Genomic DNA, 14,576 nt, shown 5'->3' with positions numbered 1-14,576 from the left:
TTAAGCTATCTTAGTTAGTAGTTATGCATATAATCTTAATTGTAGGTATACAACAACAACCAAATCTTATCCCACTAAGTGGGATCAGCTACATGGATCAATTTTATCATAATGTTCTATCCAAGACCATACTTTTATCTTAATATTTAATCTCAAGATCTTTCTTAATAACTTCTCTTACAGTCTTTTTAGGTCTTCCTCTAGTTACTTGACTTTTCTTCATCTGATCTACTTTCCTTACCACAAAATCTGCAGGTCTTCTCTCTACATGCCAAAACTACCTAAGTCTATTTTCCACTATCTTCCCTACCACAGGTGTTGCCCAAACACTCTATCTAACATTTTCATTTCTAATCTTATCATATATAGTCTTACCAGACATCCAACACAACATCCTCATATCTGCTACACATACTTTATTCTCGTGTTGAATCTTAATCGCTCAACATTTTACCTCATAGAAAATCGTAGGTCTAACCACAGCCCGATAAAATTTTCAATTCAGCTTAAGCGATACATTTGCGTCACATAAAACCCTTGAAGTCCTCCTCCATTTCAACAATCTAGCTTGAATTCGATGGTCTATATATCCCCTTCAAATTCTCCATCATTTTGAATTACGGACCTAAAATATTTAAATTGTGTGACTTGATAGATGATATGATCTTCAACTTTCACCTATAGGTTAGAAACAATTCTTATTTTGTTGAACTTACATTCCAAATACTCCATTTTACTAGGTGAAAACCACGTGTTTCTAAAGCTTGTCTCTAAGTATCTAACCCCTCATTTAAATTTTCCTTCGATTTTTAAAGTAGGACTATATCATATGTAAAAAACATACTTCTCAATGCTGGCTCTTGAATGTGTTTCGTGAGTACATCCAAAATTAAAGTAAATAGATAGGGGCTTAGGGTTAAACCTTGAGTCAATAATGCCTCTACCTTTAACTAGTGAGAGCCCTTTGTGAATGGTCAAAATTCTGCGTTGAGTATATCTGAATAGTTCAATATGAAACCAGAGAAGTTGCATTGACATGTCTCAAATTAGGTGCAAAAGGTACCGCAAAAGTCAGTACAAGTTGGTGTTTCATTACAACTTTCGTTTACATTGATATTGGTGCAAAAGTAGTTGAAAAAGTTTCAGTTGATGAAATTGTTTTTTCTTTTGTATGTTTGTTTGAGGCTTATGAAGCAAATACATAAAAATTTTGTCATGGAGTGGGAAGTCAAGGAGAGGCGATATCTAGGGATATATTCATGATATATGCATGTAGAGTTATGGTTTCTCCAAGCCCACAAAGTTTTTGTGACAAAATAGTTATGATAGATACCATGAATCTCATTTTTTTATCCAAACATTTCCCTCTTGAGTCGAGAAAAAGTTTGGATGATTAAATCCAAAGAGCAATCAAAGGTTTCTACAATCCCTCCAGCCATGAACACAAGGAGGGAATGACTTTTCTTCTAGGCTATATCTAGAGCACATAGCCGAGTAGACTATGCTTTGGTGTTGAAGTAGAGAAAGAGTAAGAACATAGTTGTATACTTGGAGTTAAAAAAATATTCATTTAAGGTTTCTGCAAGTTTGATGATATAGTTTATAACGGTTGTCTAGATGTTGCTTGTTATCTTCTAACCAACATGTTGATGTATTCGGTAGAAAGAAGGTTTATTTGCTATGCATAGTTAAGCCTTTATTATCACAAACTTTCATTTGAAAATCATACTAAATTGCATCTTGTAAAAAGCATTGAAAGGAAAGGACCACGTAGCATTAACATATTTTGACTTACTATAAATGCAATTCTATTCAAAGGTGGTCATTTGTACATTAATATTGTGATTTCACAGGTTAAATCTTTATCGTGGGACTGGTTGGAAATTAGTAGTAGTTGTAACATTGAGATCTCGTTTGAGGATTTGAATGTTAATCCTATTAATTATATGTATCGGGTTGGTTTGGGTTTGTTGTTGTTGTATTTTTTCCTTGAGAAATGTTCTTTCCACCCTTATAGATGCTCCCACACCAACATGAAAAGTCCATAATGTCCCTAACATACGGAGATACATCTTTGGACACACCTATTTACCCCATTTCTCAGACCAAATTGAAGAGACAACCCTTTATGTTAAAATTTAACCCAGAGATACATCTCAGCATGTGTAAAAAGTGCGTCCAAAGATTCATTTTCGTAAACACCATTTATTCAAAAATGTGTTGGTGATCCAAAGATGCATCTCCATGCGCTTTCTTTGATTAACCCGTGCCATAACCATTCCCTCTTCCTCCTTCTTCATTTTCTAAAAAAATTCTCAAAAAAACCCATTTGAGCTCTCCCTCTCCCATTCATTGCATTTAAGCATTTAAGCATTGTATAATTAGTCGTACTTTTCTCCTTCTTTCCATCATCTCATAACATCGAAACATCTTCTTTTCATCAACTAAGGTCGGATTAAGGTCGGGCGTGTGTCTCAAACTGCGTCAGTACAATGTGAATGGGCCGTAACCATAACCATGAGACCACTAGTTACTGATGACTCGTTTAATGCTCCATCTACTTCGTAATCCCTACTGTCTTGTTCTCGTAGTCGTCTCTCAGGCATACGATGAAGCAGAACTTGAGGATCCTGAGGCCTTAGTTGACCCTGAAGCCCAGAGGAAGTCGATCAGGGTGTCCCATTGAAAAGTTATCCAGGAGGGCCATATGACAATTCCTTACTTTATAATTATGCAGAACATGCTGCTAGGCATGTTTGGAATGGAGAGATATATTTCTTTTGTTTTGCAATACATATACATATGTTATCAACTAATTACATCCATACTAATTATGTTTTCTTTTTTTAGGAGCATGATTGTTTGAAAATGATTAACCACGGAAAAAAGATACTGGTGTCGGCACAACCCAGTGGTTGTTGGTTTGGTGATGTTATCCGTGATTCTAGTCTTGTCGGATTATGTTCATCTACATAAGTGACCATAAACCACGACATGCAGGCGACTTTTGCATAAAGGTGGCACTTAAAGACGTCATTTTCCCCTATATAGGTGAGATGACAATCACTTTGGATGATGTCTCATGCCTACTACACCTTCCTATCAGGGAGGATTACTGGACCACGGGAGGATCAGGTGAGAGGAAGGGGTTGATCTGATAATCAGATTATTGGGGAATGGCCCTGGTAAGATGTCGGAGGAGGAAATTTGCACCAGAGGTGCTTAGGCATGATTTAGATTTTGGGGAAAGCTTTATAATGATCATGTGAAGGGCACATGGCGGTGGTGATGAAGGGCGAGTTAATTACCACTGACATTGCGCATTGAGGTGTTACCTACTGTTATTGGTTGGTAGATCCATGTTTGTGGATAAAAGTGCAACATATGTTGATGTGGCATACCTCAAGTACTTCACAAACCTAACTGCGATTCATGAGTACAACTGGGGGGCCGCCTGTTTGGTCTACCTGTACTCGAAGCTGGACGAGAGTTATCTTTGAAAGACAAAGCATTGACGGGGTGATGCACACTGCTTACGGTAATTTCTTGTTAGTGATATTACCATGGTTCATTTTTTACACTTGTTACTAATATTGTATCTAAAACATTTTCAGGCATGGATCATATCCCACTTCCCTCGCATCACTAGTGGGAAGTTTCGCCTAAATACACAAAGGACTGACCACGTGCATCTGCTTTTGTACCGCATAGGGGAATGGTGCGCTCGAGCCATCCATAGTCCCTCTTGACCGTATGATACCATACGATGTTTGCTTCTGCCCATACGAATGTCACTGTCAGACGCGTCAGTTTGACGTCATTTCCTTATACTCTGGATGGCTGGCATGTGGGTCATCTCTTATGTATCACTATCCGCTTGAGCGAGTGATGCGCCAGTTTGCCTCCTCGCAGATTATTCTGAGACCTCCCCATAAGTATGCTCCTCCCACCATCGGCCGCATAGACCTATAGACGATACATGATGATTTCGAGAGTCACCTGGTATCAGAGGATTATCGTCGGGAGCTAATATTGTTTTTTTTTGTATTTTTGGATGTATTTTGGGACTCATGTTATGTATGAATTATCTTGACTTTTTTTTTTTTTATCAATGTATGACTTTTTACCCTCCTTTATCTTTGATTTTGGTTAATTTAAGTTAATGTATGAATTTTGGCCTCACAAAAATCAAATGCGTAGACAATGGTGATGTTCTGATGTGAATCAGGGAGGATTTCGAAAATGCATCTTCGAAATAGTTCTCCTTTGTATTTATCACGCCTTCATAAACTTTTAGGGGAGATTTTGGAAATACATCTCCGAATATACCCAAATACCACGAAGAATGTCTCTAAACACATGAAGGACAACGGACGCATGAAGGACAGTTTTGAATTTTAAGGGTGTGACATGCTTATGTAAAGGCCTATTGAGTAATTCCCTTTTCTTTTTCTTTCTCCTCCTAACAAAACTACCTAAATATGCATATTCCATTCAAAGACAATTATGATTTTCTTCTCTTGGAAGTTATAGATTCTTTCGTGCCATAGTTGGTAACGTATGCATGTATGTTTCTAAGAAAACAGAATCATCCAACAGAAAAGCAACAAAATCATATTCCATTCTTCTCCTTTTTCCATATGATTGATCATGTTTCATTATATAAAGTTTCTTACAAGAAGAAAACAATCAAGTTTCTATCAATGTAGCTTACAATAGAAAAATAATACTAATAATACAAGAAGCAAGATGCTTCCACACTATAATAATCAATTGCACATGGACTTGGACTCGAATAATATTAGTCTCTTTGTGCATCTAAGAAAATTTTCTTCACCTTTCACATTTGTTATACAAGAATAACACAAAATATATACACACATCCACAATCATTTCAGCAATCTCTACCGGCTTCCAACCAGATGGTGTGTTGTGTTTTCTGCAACTTCACTTTGGTAAAAGCCAAATTAATGCTTGTGGTTATGATCTTCAAGTAGTTTAGAATTTCGTTGAGGCAAAAATACAGCGTTCGATGTCGGAGAAAAATCAATCTAGAAAGTGGTTGAAATGATCAGGCACAAATGGCCTCGACCGAGAGTTTCTTCAAGACATTTGGACATGGATCTCCTCCAAAATTTTCAGGTGACACCGTTACCTTGCACGAGTTCTGTCCAACGCAATTCTGCAACAACAAAAGTCACAATCAAACATTAAAAAATGGATGTGTGACGATTTTGATAGGTTGACAGTGTAAAAATCTACATCGAAAACTATGTTTAGCTATATATAGCAATACCTTTTCAAAAGCATTATAAGACTTGTGAGCATGGCAACTTCCTTCATGGAAGTTTCCACAAGACCCTACTGGATTACCAAAGCTAGCAAATTTGATTGATGATATTTTCTGTCCAGGGCCACATGATAGATGAGCTTTTGGTCTAATAGGTTTTGTAGATTTGCCAGAACTTTGCATTTGATAACTTATAAGATTCGGTTGCCACTCGTAAATATCCGCACATACACTGTCTATATCCCTTCTAACCAAAAAGATTCCATTCGGATCTCCGCCCAATTCTTCAAACACAACCAATAGATTTCCGGTTGGTTCCAACCACGAACGAGGAATGTGGTACCTGAAATTACCATACAGGGATTAGTTCGTCGTATAGTTTCTTCTCATTAGCATTAAACAAAAATATGTTTCTTGCTCACCATTTTTGAGAAGCTTCGCCACAGTTACTTCTACATTTATTCTCGGTATAAGTTCCTGCATAGTCACAGTTATCACATTTACCAGATGCTGCTTTATAAGCAGGCCAGTAACGGCCGAGATTCTGTCCGTTTAGCCACACTTGTCCTTTTCCCATGCTTCCCATGTCTAAAGCAAACGGTGCAACTCCGGCCGGGGCATCAAAAGTAGTTTTGTACCAAGTCAACGGCTGCATTTGAGAAACTAAACTTCCTTGAACCCAATCCACTGAGGAACTTCCACTAAGAGAATGAAGACTCAACGCTTCACCATTGAGACCAACCTAAATAGAACGGTAATTCAAATGAATTTCGAGCAAAATCAAGTAATATAGAGAGAAAAAACACGGCGAATGTTAGAGGTAGAACCTTGTAAGACCATTTCTGCCAAGACAAGTCTCTTCTACCTTCATCAAGACCATTTAGCGTAATCGGGCCAAGAACACCAGCATTCCATGTTTCAAAATGAGGGCCAACATTCTGTGATTAGATAACAGACAGCAAGTAAGGAATATAGAATTGTCATGAAAGATGATACTGCAATAATACAGTTCACGATTCCGACATATCAACTTAGTAACAATATATTTTTCAGTGCATGTGTGTGCACGAGAGAGAACTGACCGGGAGTCCAACTGCAACACTTAGAAGAGAGATTTTGTTGACACCGGGTCTGAGCTTCACACTCTGGCTAAATGTTAGCTTAGGGAATTCCAAGCTTCCATATATAGTTCCTAATCAAAAGTATTTATATGATAAGTGCTTAATTAAATTATTAGACTCGTCATTGAATTTAGTGTTAGTGAAATTTGTAATGCAGGACTGTGTTCCTCACCTGACAGTTGACCATTGACAAAAACATGCATAGCATGCCCAGCGGATAACACCGTAAGAACAGGATCGTCTCCACCCCTCAAAAATCCTTCATTGGGATCAATTACAACACTGGCAAAAAAAAGGGAACTATAAGAATGGAAAAACCAAAATGAATAATAAGAGTTATGGTTTAAAAGCTGTCGAGTTTTTAATTACTCACTCTGTTGAGTACCACAAGTAATCGGTTAAATCTCTCGTTGTATTTAACTGCTCCAATAGACCAGTCATGGTGAAGGAACTATCATCAGTTGAGGCTGTTTGTTCAGTAAACACTTCCCAAGAGAGTCCACCGTGAATAGGAATGAGACTCATCTTCATCTGGGCACTCTGCGAACCAACCTGTACAAAGATTTCGGAAAGTTTTAGTTTTAAATTCAGTCAATCACATATATTTGGTCAAGCTCATGTGAAATATAAATGCTTTTTTTCTCGTCTCACCCTTGCAGTGTTATAAACCGTTGTTTTGCAGTCAGGAAGAATGCTTATAGACCAAGGAGGTAAGTTGTAATGCATATTTCCAAATGGCACTGTTGCAAAAGATTTTGGATTATAGTTTGCAAGAAACGCAGCACAAGCTCCCGACTTCGATTTAAACACATGAGCCTCTTGATAGGTTCCGATCCGTGTAAGGGTAGGATCTCCAGAAACTAAAGCAGGTTCACAGAGTTTTATTGCTCTGTGTAAATCCTTAAGATGACCCCATTTCGGTTGCCTCAGCAATCCTACATAGAGAAGAACAAAATTCAGAACCCTACTTATGTGAAGTTCTTATTGGTTATGTTAAGTATTTGAATCCTTTGTTTACCATATTCATCAAGAGGTGCATCATAGTCATAGCTTGTAGCAATGAAAGGACCACCAGCAGTTCTACCGAAATTTGTTCCTCCATGATACTAAAATGAACGAAACAAAAGGCCAAGTTCAATATTTAATAGTAATGAACCCATACAAATAACGCATTAAACTCGATAAACAATGAAGTTACCATGTAATAATTGATAAACGATCCCCCTTTTTGTATAAATCTTGCAACTGAAAACGCCATGTCTTCAGCCGGTCGGTGAGGTACCGGACCTCCAAACTCAGTAAACCTGCAAGCATAAAAGAAGCAATGTATAGTCACAACAAGTTATATCTATCTTGTATTTATCTTAATCTTATGAAAACACAAGAAATCAGAAACAAGGCATTAATACCAGCCAGTCCAAGCTTCTGTCCACATCTTTGGTTTAGAAGCCTTATTTGGAGAGAAATAATCGCAATAGAAGCCATTGCAGGTGTTAATCTGTTTTGACATCGAAATTAGAAGATGAAATCCTTAGTGGCATAAAAGAATGTATCAGGAATAAAATGTTTTCTTAAAAAACGAACAATTCAACGGAACTTACAACAGGGTCAGGAGCATCATCTTGCTTGCACATTATCCACGGCACTCCGGTACCGAGTCCTATAGCCATATCTGCTGCCCATTTTGTATAGGACTTACCAGGAGCACCAATTTCATACTCCACAGGTCCATATTCATTTTCAATCTATACAAAATCACAAGTTCTTGTCAATAAATAAAACCTAAAAATACTATAAAAGCAAAGTTGAGTTAAGTAGAAAGCCAGTAGTATCTTTTAATTTACCTGGGATAGAATTATTGGACCACCTTGAGACTCATATAACCTTTCTTCTTTCATCATACCAACAATCTTCTCAGTAAACTTTTGCATTTGAAACTTCATTATGCCAATGTAAAAACCAAAAGCAATTAGAATTTAGAAGATTCTATCTAATCAATGAAAAAAACTGAGAATCTTAACAATTCCTAAGGTGGTTAATAATAACTGAAATGTTACCTTAAATGGTTCATTGTCTGTTCTGAAACTGATTCCAGGAATGTACTTCAACCAAACAGGAAAACCCCTGAAAACCAATTAAGCAAATCTAGTTTGAGTTTGACATGTGTCAAATATTTTTTCCAAAAAAAGAGGAAAAAGAACAATAACCCTACCCAAAGTTCCACTCAGCACAAACATATGGACCAATCCTTAGATGAACATAGAGACCAGCTTGCTGCACCACCTTTATGAACTTCACCAAATCATAGTTCCCCTCAAAATAATACTACATCAATCAAGAAAACAAAAACAAAAAAAGATTATTTTCACTAATCACCTATACACTTAATCACTTATGTACTTAATCATTTATGCACTTAATCACTTATGCACTGTTTAAGCAAAACAAAAATACTACTGAAAAAGCATTTTTTATCATTAGTTATTACTTTGCCAGGTGAAGGTTCATGTCCATTCCAGAAAACATAAGTCTGAATCACATCTAAACCTCCTTCTTTAGCCTTCTGAATAAGATCTGGCCACATCTGAAGTAAAAAAACACAGTTAATCAAATCACATAAATGACACAACAAGAAGAAAAAAGGAAGAAACTTTAAGATACCCTTTAGATAAAAACAAGAAAACACAATGACCCAGAAGCTCATTCATAAAAATACCTCAGGGGTGCTTCTTGGATAATGAATGGATCCAGAAATGAGAACCCTTCTTTGTCCATTAATGGTGATAGCTTTAGAGTCATAAGACACAGAAGCTGTAGTATAACCAATAAGAGAAAATGAAAACTGAAGAAGTAGCAGAAGAATCACTGTTGACATGTTCCACATTATGAGCTTGAAGTTGTGTAATGGATAATACAATAAACCTTATCTTTCAAGATGGTAAAGTGAAAGAAGTGAGAAGAAGAAGAAGGAAGTAACAAAGAAGTAGCTTTGATTCTACTTTTCCTTCTCTTCACTATTGGTGTTTTGTTTGAGTTCACTTTTTCTTTTTGCAGAGTGATAAATAAATGAAAAGGAGATAGATATTATTTAAAAAAAAAAGTGTAAAGAATAGCTATGAGTTTGAGAGAGACAGTGTTTAATGTTGTTTTGAGGGAAATGAGGTTAAATTAAAGGTGGTACATTAATGTAATATTAAAATGAGTTTAATGTGGTAGGAAAATGTGGAGTGGTTTGCAGCTGCATTTATAGAGTGATGAAGAATCATTGAATGGACAGTGTGAAAAAGAGAATGGGACCTACATGGCACTTGTCTTTATTTGTCACCCTTTGATGCCGACATTGGCCCAATCAAACCCCATGATTTTCGATTTATGCACTTTTTATATACTATTTCTTTGCAAATTTCAATTTCAATCCTATAATAGTAGGGTTTTTTTTTTGACAAAGCTTTAGTATTAATAATGGTTAATAAGTATCATTTTGTTAATCTATAAATTAATTTAAAGGTAACTTAGATATCTTTGTGAGAAAATAAATTATTAGTTGTGAATTATAGTTGGTTACATCATTCATTCGTCTCATAATAAATATTTTATTTAATTTACTTTCGTTTTTTATTTCTATATATAAGATATAACAAGTGTTTGAACACATTAAAGTATTTAACATTTGTCTTCCTTCCCCTCCATAGCTCATAATGAGTAACCAGGTACCTAGACGAATGGTAATTCAATTATAAATATGACACGCAATAATATTCGTTGTCTCAGCTCAAAAGTGTTATGAAAGTTCTTTGGCATAAATCATAACTCTAGTCATTTATTGTAAAGTACGTTTTTTGTTGTGCTCAAGAGTACAATTTGTTGAGGTGTGATTTAAGATGAAAACTCATGAGTTATTTAGAGAGGCTTGAATTCTCGAATTCTTTTCCATGATCATTGCGAATATGAATGATCTTACCAATTTTTTCTCCTTTTTCATCTTGCAAATATTGGCATAAACCTTCAAAGGTAGTGAATGTATTAAACTTTTTAGGATTGAACTCAATTCAAGTATACCTTGAGTAATCATCAATACACTCAAAGACGTATTTCTTGCCTCTTATGTTTTCAACTTGCATAAGTCTCATGAGGTCCATATAAAGCAATTCAAGTAGACAGGTAGTGGTAAGATTCTTGTGATACATCTTAGTCTTCTTTACTATCGATGTGGGACTTGGATGGGTATCCATTTTAACACAACATATATTTCCTTCTTTCAAAGTCTCACATCTCTTCACTTCATAGTCACTTTCATCCTCACAAAGAAAAAGACCATCTTCATAACTAACCATATCTGCAGAATGGGCGCTTTTCAATTCTTCTGTCTTCTTCTTTATGCTTTGCACATCCTCTATAAATTATAGACATCTAGATTGCATGTGAACAAATTGTTAACATTAATGACACTTGACATAACTAATATCTCTTGGTTGAAAAATTCTACTATATTGATGACCATTGTTCTTTCTTTGCCCTCATTTGTCTACTAGTACCTGGTCAAATGATAATCAAAGATTTCTATAATCGTCCTCTAACTACTACTAGTATCTATAGTATGAACTTGCATCTCAAACTGAGTATTTTCCATCACAATTTCTAAAAGATTCATCCCTAAGTCTTTACTCTTCTTCCCTTAAGGCAGTTCAGTAAAAGTAATACATTTGTAATTGATGAACTTTGATCCTCCAAGTTCCACTCCCAACAACTCATAACCTTTCCTACCTCTTGTATAACCATTGAAGACATAATCCACAACTTTACCACCAAACTGAATTGACCTAATTTGATCAATTAGCAAAATTTTGACGACCTTTAAATTAAAGTAGGTTACAATTTTCCTACTTCAAACCTCCATAAGTGTTTGGAAGTGTATTCATGTAAATGAATACATGTTGCTCAGGTAAGTTGCTTTGACCCCATCCTTACTCTAGAAACTTCATATCAAGTCAATGGTCAAATGTGTTTTTATCCCTTATCTTCTACAAAAATCATTCAAGTGTTCTAAAACAACCCCCAAGCATCCACCAAGCGTTGACCTCAAACCTCATAGCTTGTTCTTTTCATGAAAGTCTTCACTAAATGATAATGAATAAATAACAACATTTGAACCTTCAAAAATATATATGCCATATATTTTAGACCCTTTAGCTATTATAATTTCACAATGTAAAATCTTCAACACCTCATGTTCAACTCTGGTGCAACAGACTAAAACCTTGCAAGCATTATTATCACCAAGGTGAACCACATTCCACCTTCATTAAGCTACAACGTCTTAAAGTATTCCTTTCTTGAACACATGTGATAAGAGAAACCTAAGTTCATGTCCCATTTTTCTTCAATCTCCAAACATGACACCACTAGTGCATCAACACTCTCATAATTATCCTTATCCGAGGCAATTACAATCTGAATATAATTATCATTGCCCCTCCTCTCGAGACAATCCTTCACGAAGGGACCGATTTTTTAACAAATAAAGTATTTTAACCTAGACTTGTCAAACTTCTTTGAATTGGACATCCCTCTACGCTCACTTCCTCTTCTTGAGACACTCAAGCCTTCACCATTATCTTCAATCTTCAAATCTTTCACCTTTGAAAATTCTTTGGATCTTACAGTTGAGTGCACTTCATCCAAAGCAATAGTTAATTCCTTACCATAAATGGTTTCCTTGAAGTTCTCAAATAACATGGGTTATGAGTTAACAAGAGTGAAACCTAATTCTCTTATTTAATCTTCACCTAAATATTCTTCAAATTACCAATGATAATGTGAAATTTGATCAAATGCTCTACTATGGATTTGTTCTCTACCATTTAAAATTAGTACAGTCGTTATTTCAGACACAAATATTAGTCAAATAATTGGTCATATATAATGATTAAATTTTTTCCCACCTCGAAGTCACAACAGTTTTCCTGACGACTTCCCTTAGAACTTTATTCCTGATGCCACAAGATAATGACACTCCTCACCTTTCAATTCAATAGATTTCTCTTGAGTTAATATTACTTGCATCTTCATTTTCCATAATCCCAAATTATTGTCTCCATAAAACTACTCGATCTTCCATTTAGAATTCATGGTGCTCATTTGTAAACAAAATTCCTTAGCCCCGTGGTGAGAATCACTTCTTGTGAAATTGACAAGTTAAATCACATTGATAAATTTGATGTGTGATGACAAGGAACAAGAAAAACCAAAATAAGTAGTCTTCAGCAAAAATAACTCTATGTCTAATAGGACAATAACTTAACTTGACAAAAGATGATAAGAGACAAAAACATAATAACTTGTTTACCAAGTTTGATCAAACAGTCTCCTCTAAGGAAGATAATGGATATTCATTTCACTATATTTTCGAAAATTGTTACAAAATATTACAATTAAGTTACAAGAAAAAATTCACTCAAGTTCTCAAGAACAAACCTATTTTCTATCCAAATATTTTTCAATCTCTCCAACTCTCTATAAGAATTACAAAATCCCAAGGTGTTTAAAAGTGTTTCCCAATATCTTCAACTCTATATATGAATCATTTTCAAAAGTTTTTATAAGTGTTTTCAAATCCCCTTAGATACCTTCAAAGGTTTACCTCAATCCTTGTCTCTCTAAGTTTTCTCTTACTAGGATTTTCACTTCTTTCCTCTATCTTCACCAGTAAAATTCTAAAGATGGTGAAGACAAGAATGATAGGGATACATATTTATAATTGTCGAAATACAACAAATGCTTAACGTCCCAAAATACAACCCATAATAAACATATCCAAAAACAAAAAACACCCAAGTTCGATACACAAAAAAATACCTGGACTAAATGCGATACCCGACAAGCTCAAATGAGTTGCCATACCCAGCCCGATGCCGACCTACCGGCCTCTGGCAAGACCACTAAGCACCATCGTTGCTCTTCATATCACCACTTCGACGCTGCCGTAACTGGCCTCCTGCACTTCAACTCTATCATTGAAGTGCCTAATTGTGGTTTCGATACCGTATACGATCCTTCTACCTGCTTTTTCTTTGATTTTCTAATTTCTACAATCTCAAAATAAGTTTCCTTTCTCTATATCACTTAAGGTTTGAAGACATACTTTAACAACTATAATTATGATATATACGTATGTGGAACATAAAAGATGGCACACATGATTATCTGTTTCTTTTACATATTTCAATTTTAGTGTATTTAGTTTGATATTTTATGAGTTAATTTTAAAAAACTATATATACTAACAAATTCAATGTATTTAAGGTATGAGGATGGTATTGAGAAAATAAAAATGAACATGATAAAAGTGAATTCTCATTAAAAAAGAATAGAATACAAGTTAAGCTTATATACAATCTAAATAATTTGCACCATAAGGTACGATGGATCATCCATATTGTAGTGTAGTTTAGCTCACAAGTAACAAATTTAATAACCTCTATAACTAACTTATAACTAACAATAAAGTTAGTTATCATCTAGTAATCTTCTAATCGTTATAGTTCACTCTCCTTATGCTCCTCATCACCCTTTGTTCTCTTGATATTTATATACTTTAATATATGGTAATAGTAATTTGTTTTTTAGACAAAGTAAATTGAAATAATCATTTGCATGATCATTGAATTGACTCTGAAGCTTTTAAATTTTGAAAATTATTGGATGAAACTTGAGTTGCAATGGAATAAAATAGTTTGAACTTTAAAAGGATGCTTAATTTGCATTGATATGGAATTCCACATTGTTTGACCAACAGTCAGCAACAAAGTGGTCAAACATATTACATTTGTAACACTGAACATTTCTCTTGTCAAACTTATATTTTCCCTTCTGACGTTTCTTCTCATCAAAGTTGGAGGCTTCCGACTTCTAAGAATCACCACGTCTCTTCTTGACCTCTGACTGCTTCTGATTCTTTTTACATAAAGACACTTTCAGAATCTGGACTACCTCTCTTTCAGAGTTTCTCTCATTCAGACGGAACTCTTGTACCTTTAGACTACTCTGCAGCTCTTCAATTCTCATGGTGTTGAGGTTTTTAGAATGTTCAATTGCTACAACAATATAATAAAACTGAAGAGTGGGTGATATCAGTATCTTCACAACAATAACTTCTTCATATAACG

The 14,576-nt window shown here is 35.2% G+C and overlaps 1 protein-coding gene across 1 annotated transcript; it reads right to left on the bottom strand.

Moving 5' to 3' along the window:
• Positions 1 to 4,710: 4,710 nt before the first annotated feature.
• Positions 4,711 to 9,613, bottom strand: LOC131653900 (beta-galactosidase 1-like). The gene is made up of 17 exons (XM_058924227.1): positions 9,128 to 9,613; positions 8,900 to 8,995; positions 8,624 to 8,736; positions 8,469 to 8,535; positions 8,256 to 8,348; positions 8,013 to 8,156; positions 7,821 to 7,909; positions 7,610 to 7,715; positions 7,430 to 7,517; positions 7,063 to 7,346; positions 6,785 to 6,963; positions 6,584 to 6,693; positions 6,373 to 6,482; positions 6,118 to 6,228; positions 5,713 to 6,032; positions 5,297 to 5,633; positions 4,711 to 5,182 (listed from the first exon to the last, which is right to left on the bottom strand). Exons 1-17 carry the CDS (start codon positions 9,293 to 9,295, stop codon positions 5,072 to 5,074), a joined length of 2,526 nt encoding a protein of 841 aa, XP_058780210.1. The 5' UTR covers positions 9,296 to 9,613; the 3' UTR covers positions 4,711 to 5,071.
• Between the last annotated feature and the right edge of the window lie 4,963 nt (positions 9,614 to 14,576).

The sequence above is a fragment of the Vicia villosa genome, linkage group LG2 (genome assembly GCF_029867415.1).
Source record: "Vicia villosa cultivar HV-30 ecotype Madison, WI linkage group LG2, Vvil1.0, whole genome shotgun sequence".
Classification (NCBI taxonomy): Eukaryota; Viridiplantae; Streptophyta; class Magnoliopsida; order Fabales; family Fabaceae; genus Vicia; species Vicia villosa.
Note: the sequence above shows the minus strand (reverse complement) of the source record. Positions and strands in the feature narration are given on the sequence as shown.

What these genes read in the sequence shown, in the direction of transcription:
- LOC131653900 (XM_058924227.1), bottom strand. Translation starts at nt 9,295, where the DNA reads ATGTGGAACATGTCAACAGTGATTCTTCTGCTACTTCTTCAGTTTTCA. An exon ending in GTCCAATAATTCTATCCCAG is followed by an intron (nt 8,157 to 8,255) that starts GTAAATTAAAAG and finishes GATTTTGTATAG; the next exon opens with ATTGAAAATGAATATGGACC. An exon ending in TACTTGTGGTACTCAACAGA is followed by an intron (nt 6,694 to 6,784) that starts GTGAGTAATTAA and finishes TTTTTTTGCCAG; the next exon opens with TGTTGTAATTGATCCCAATG.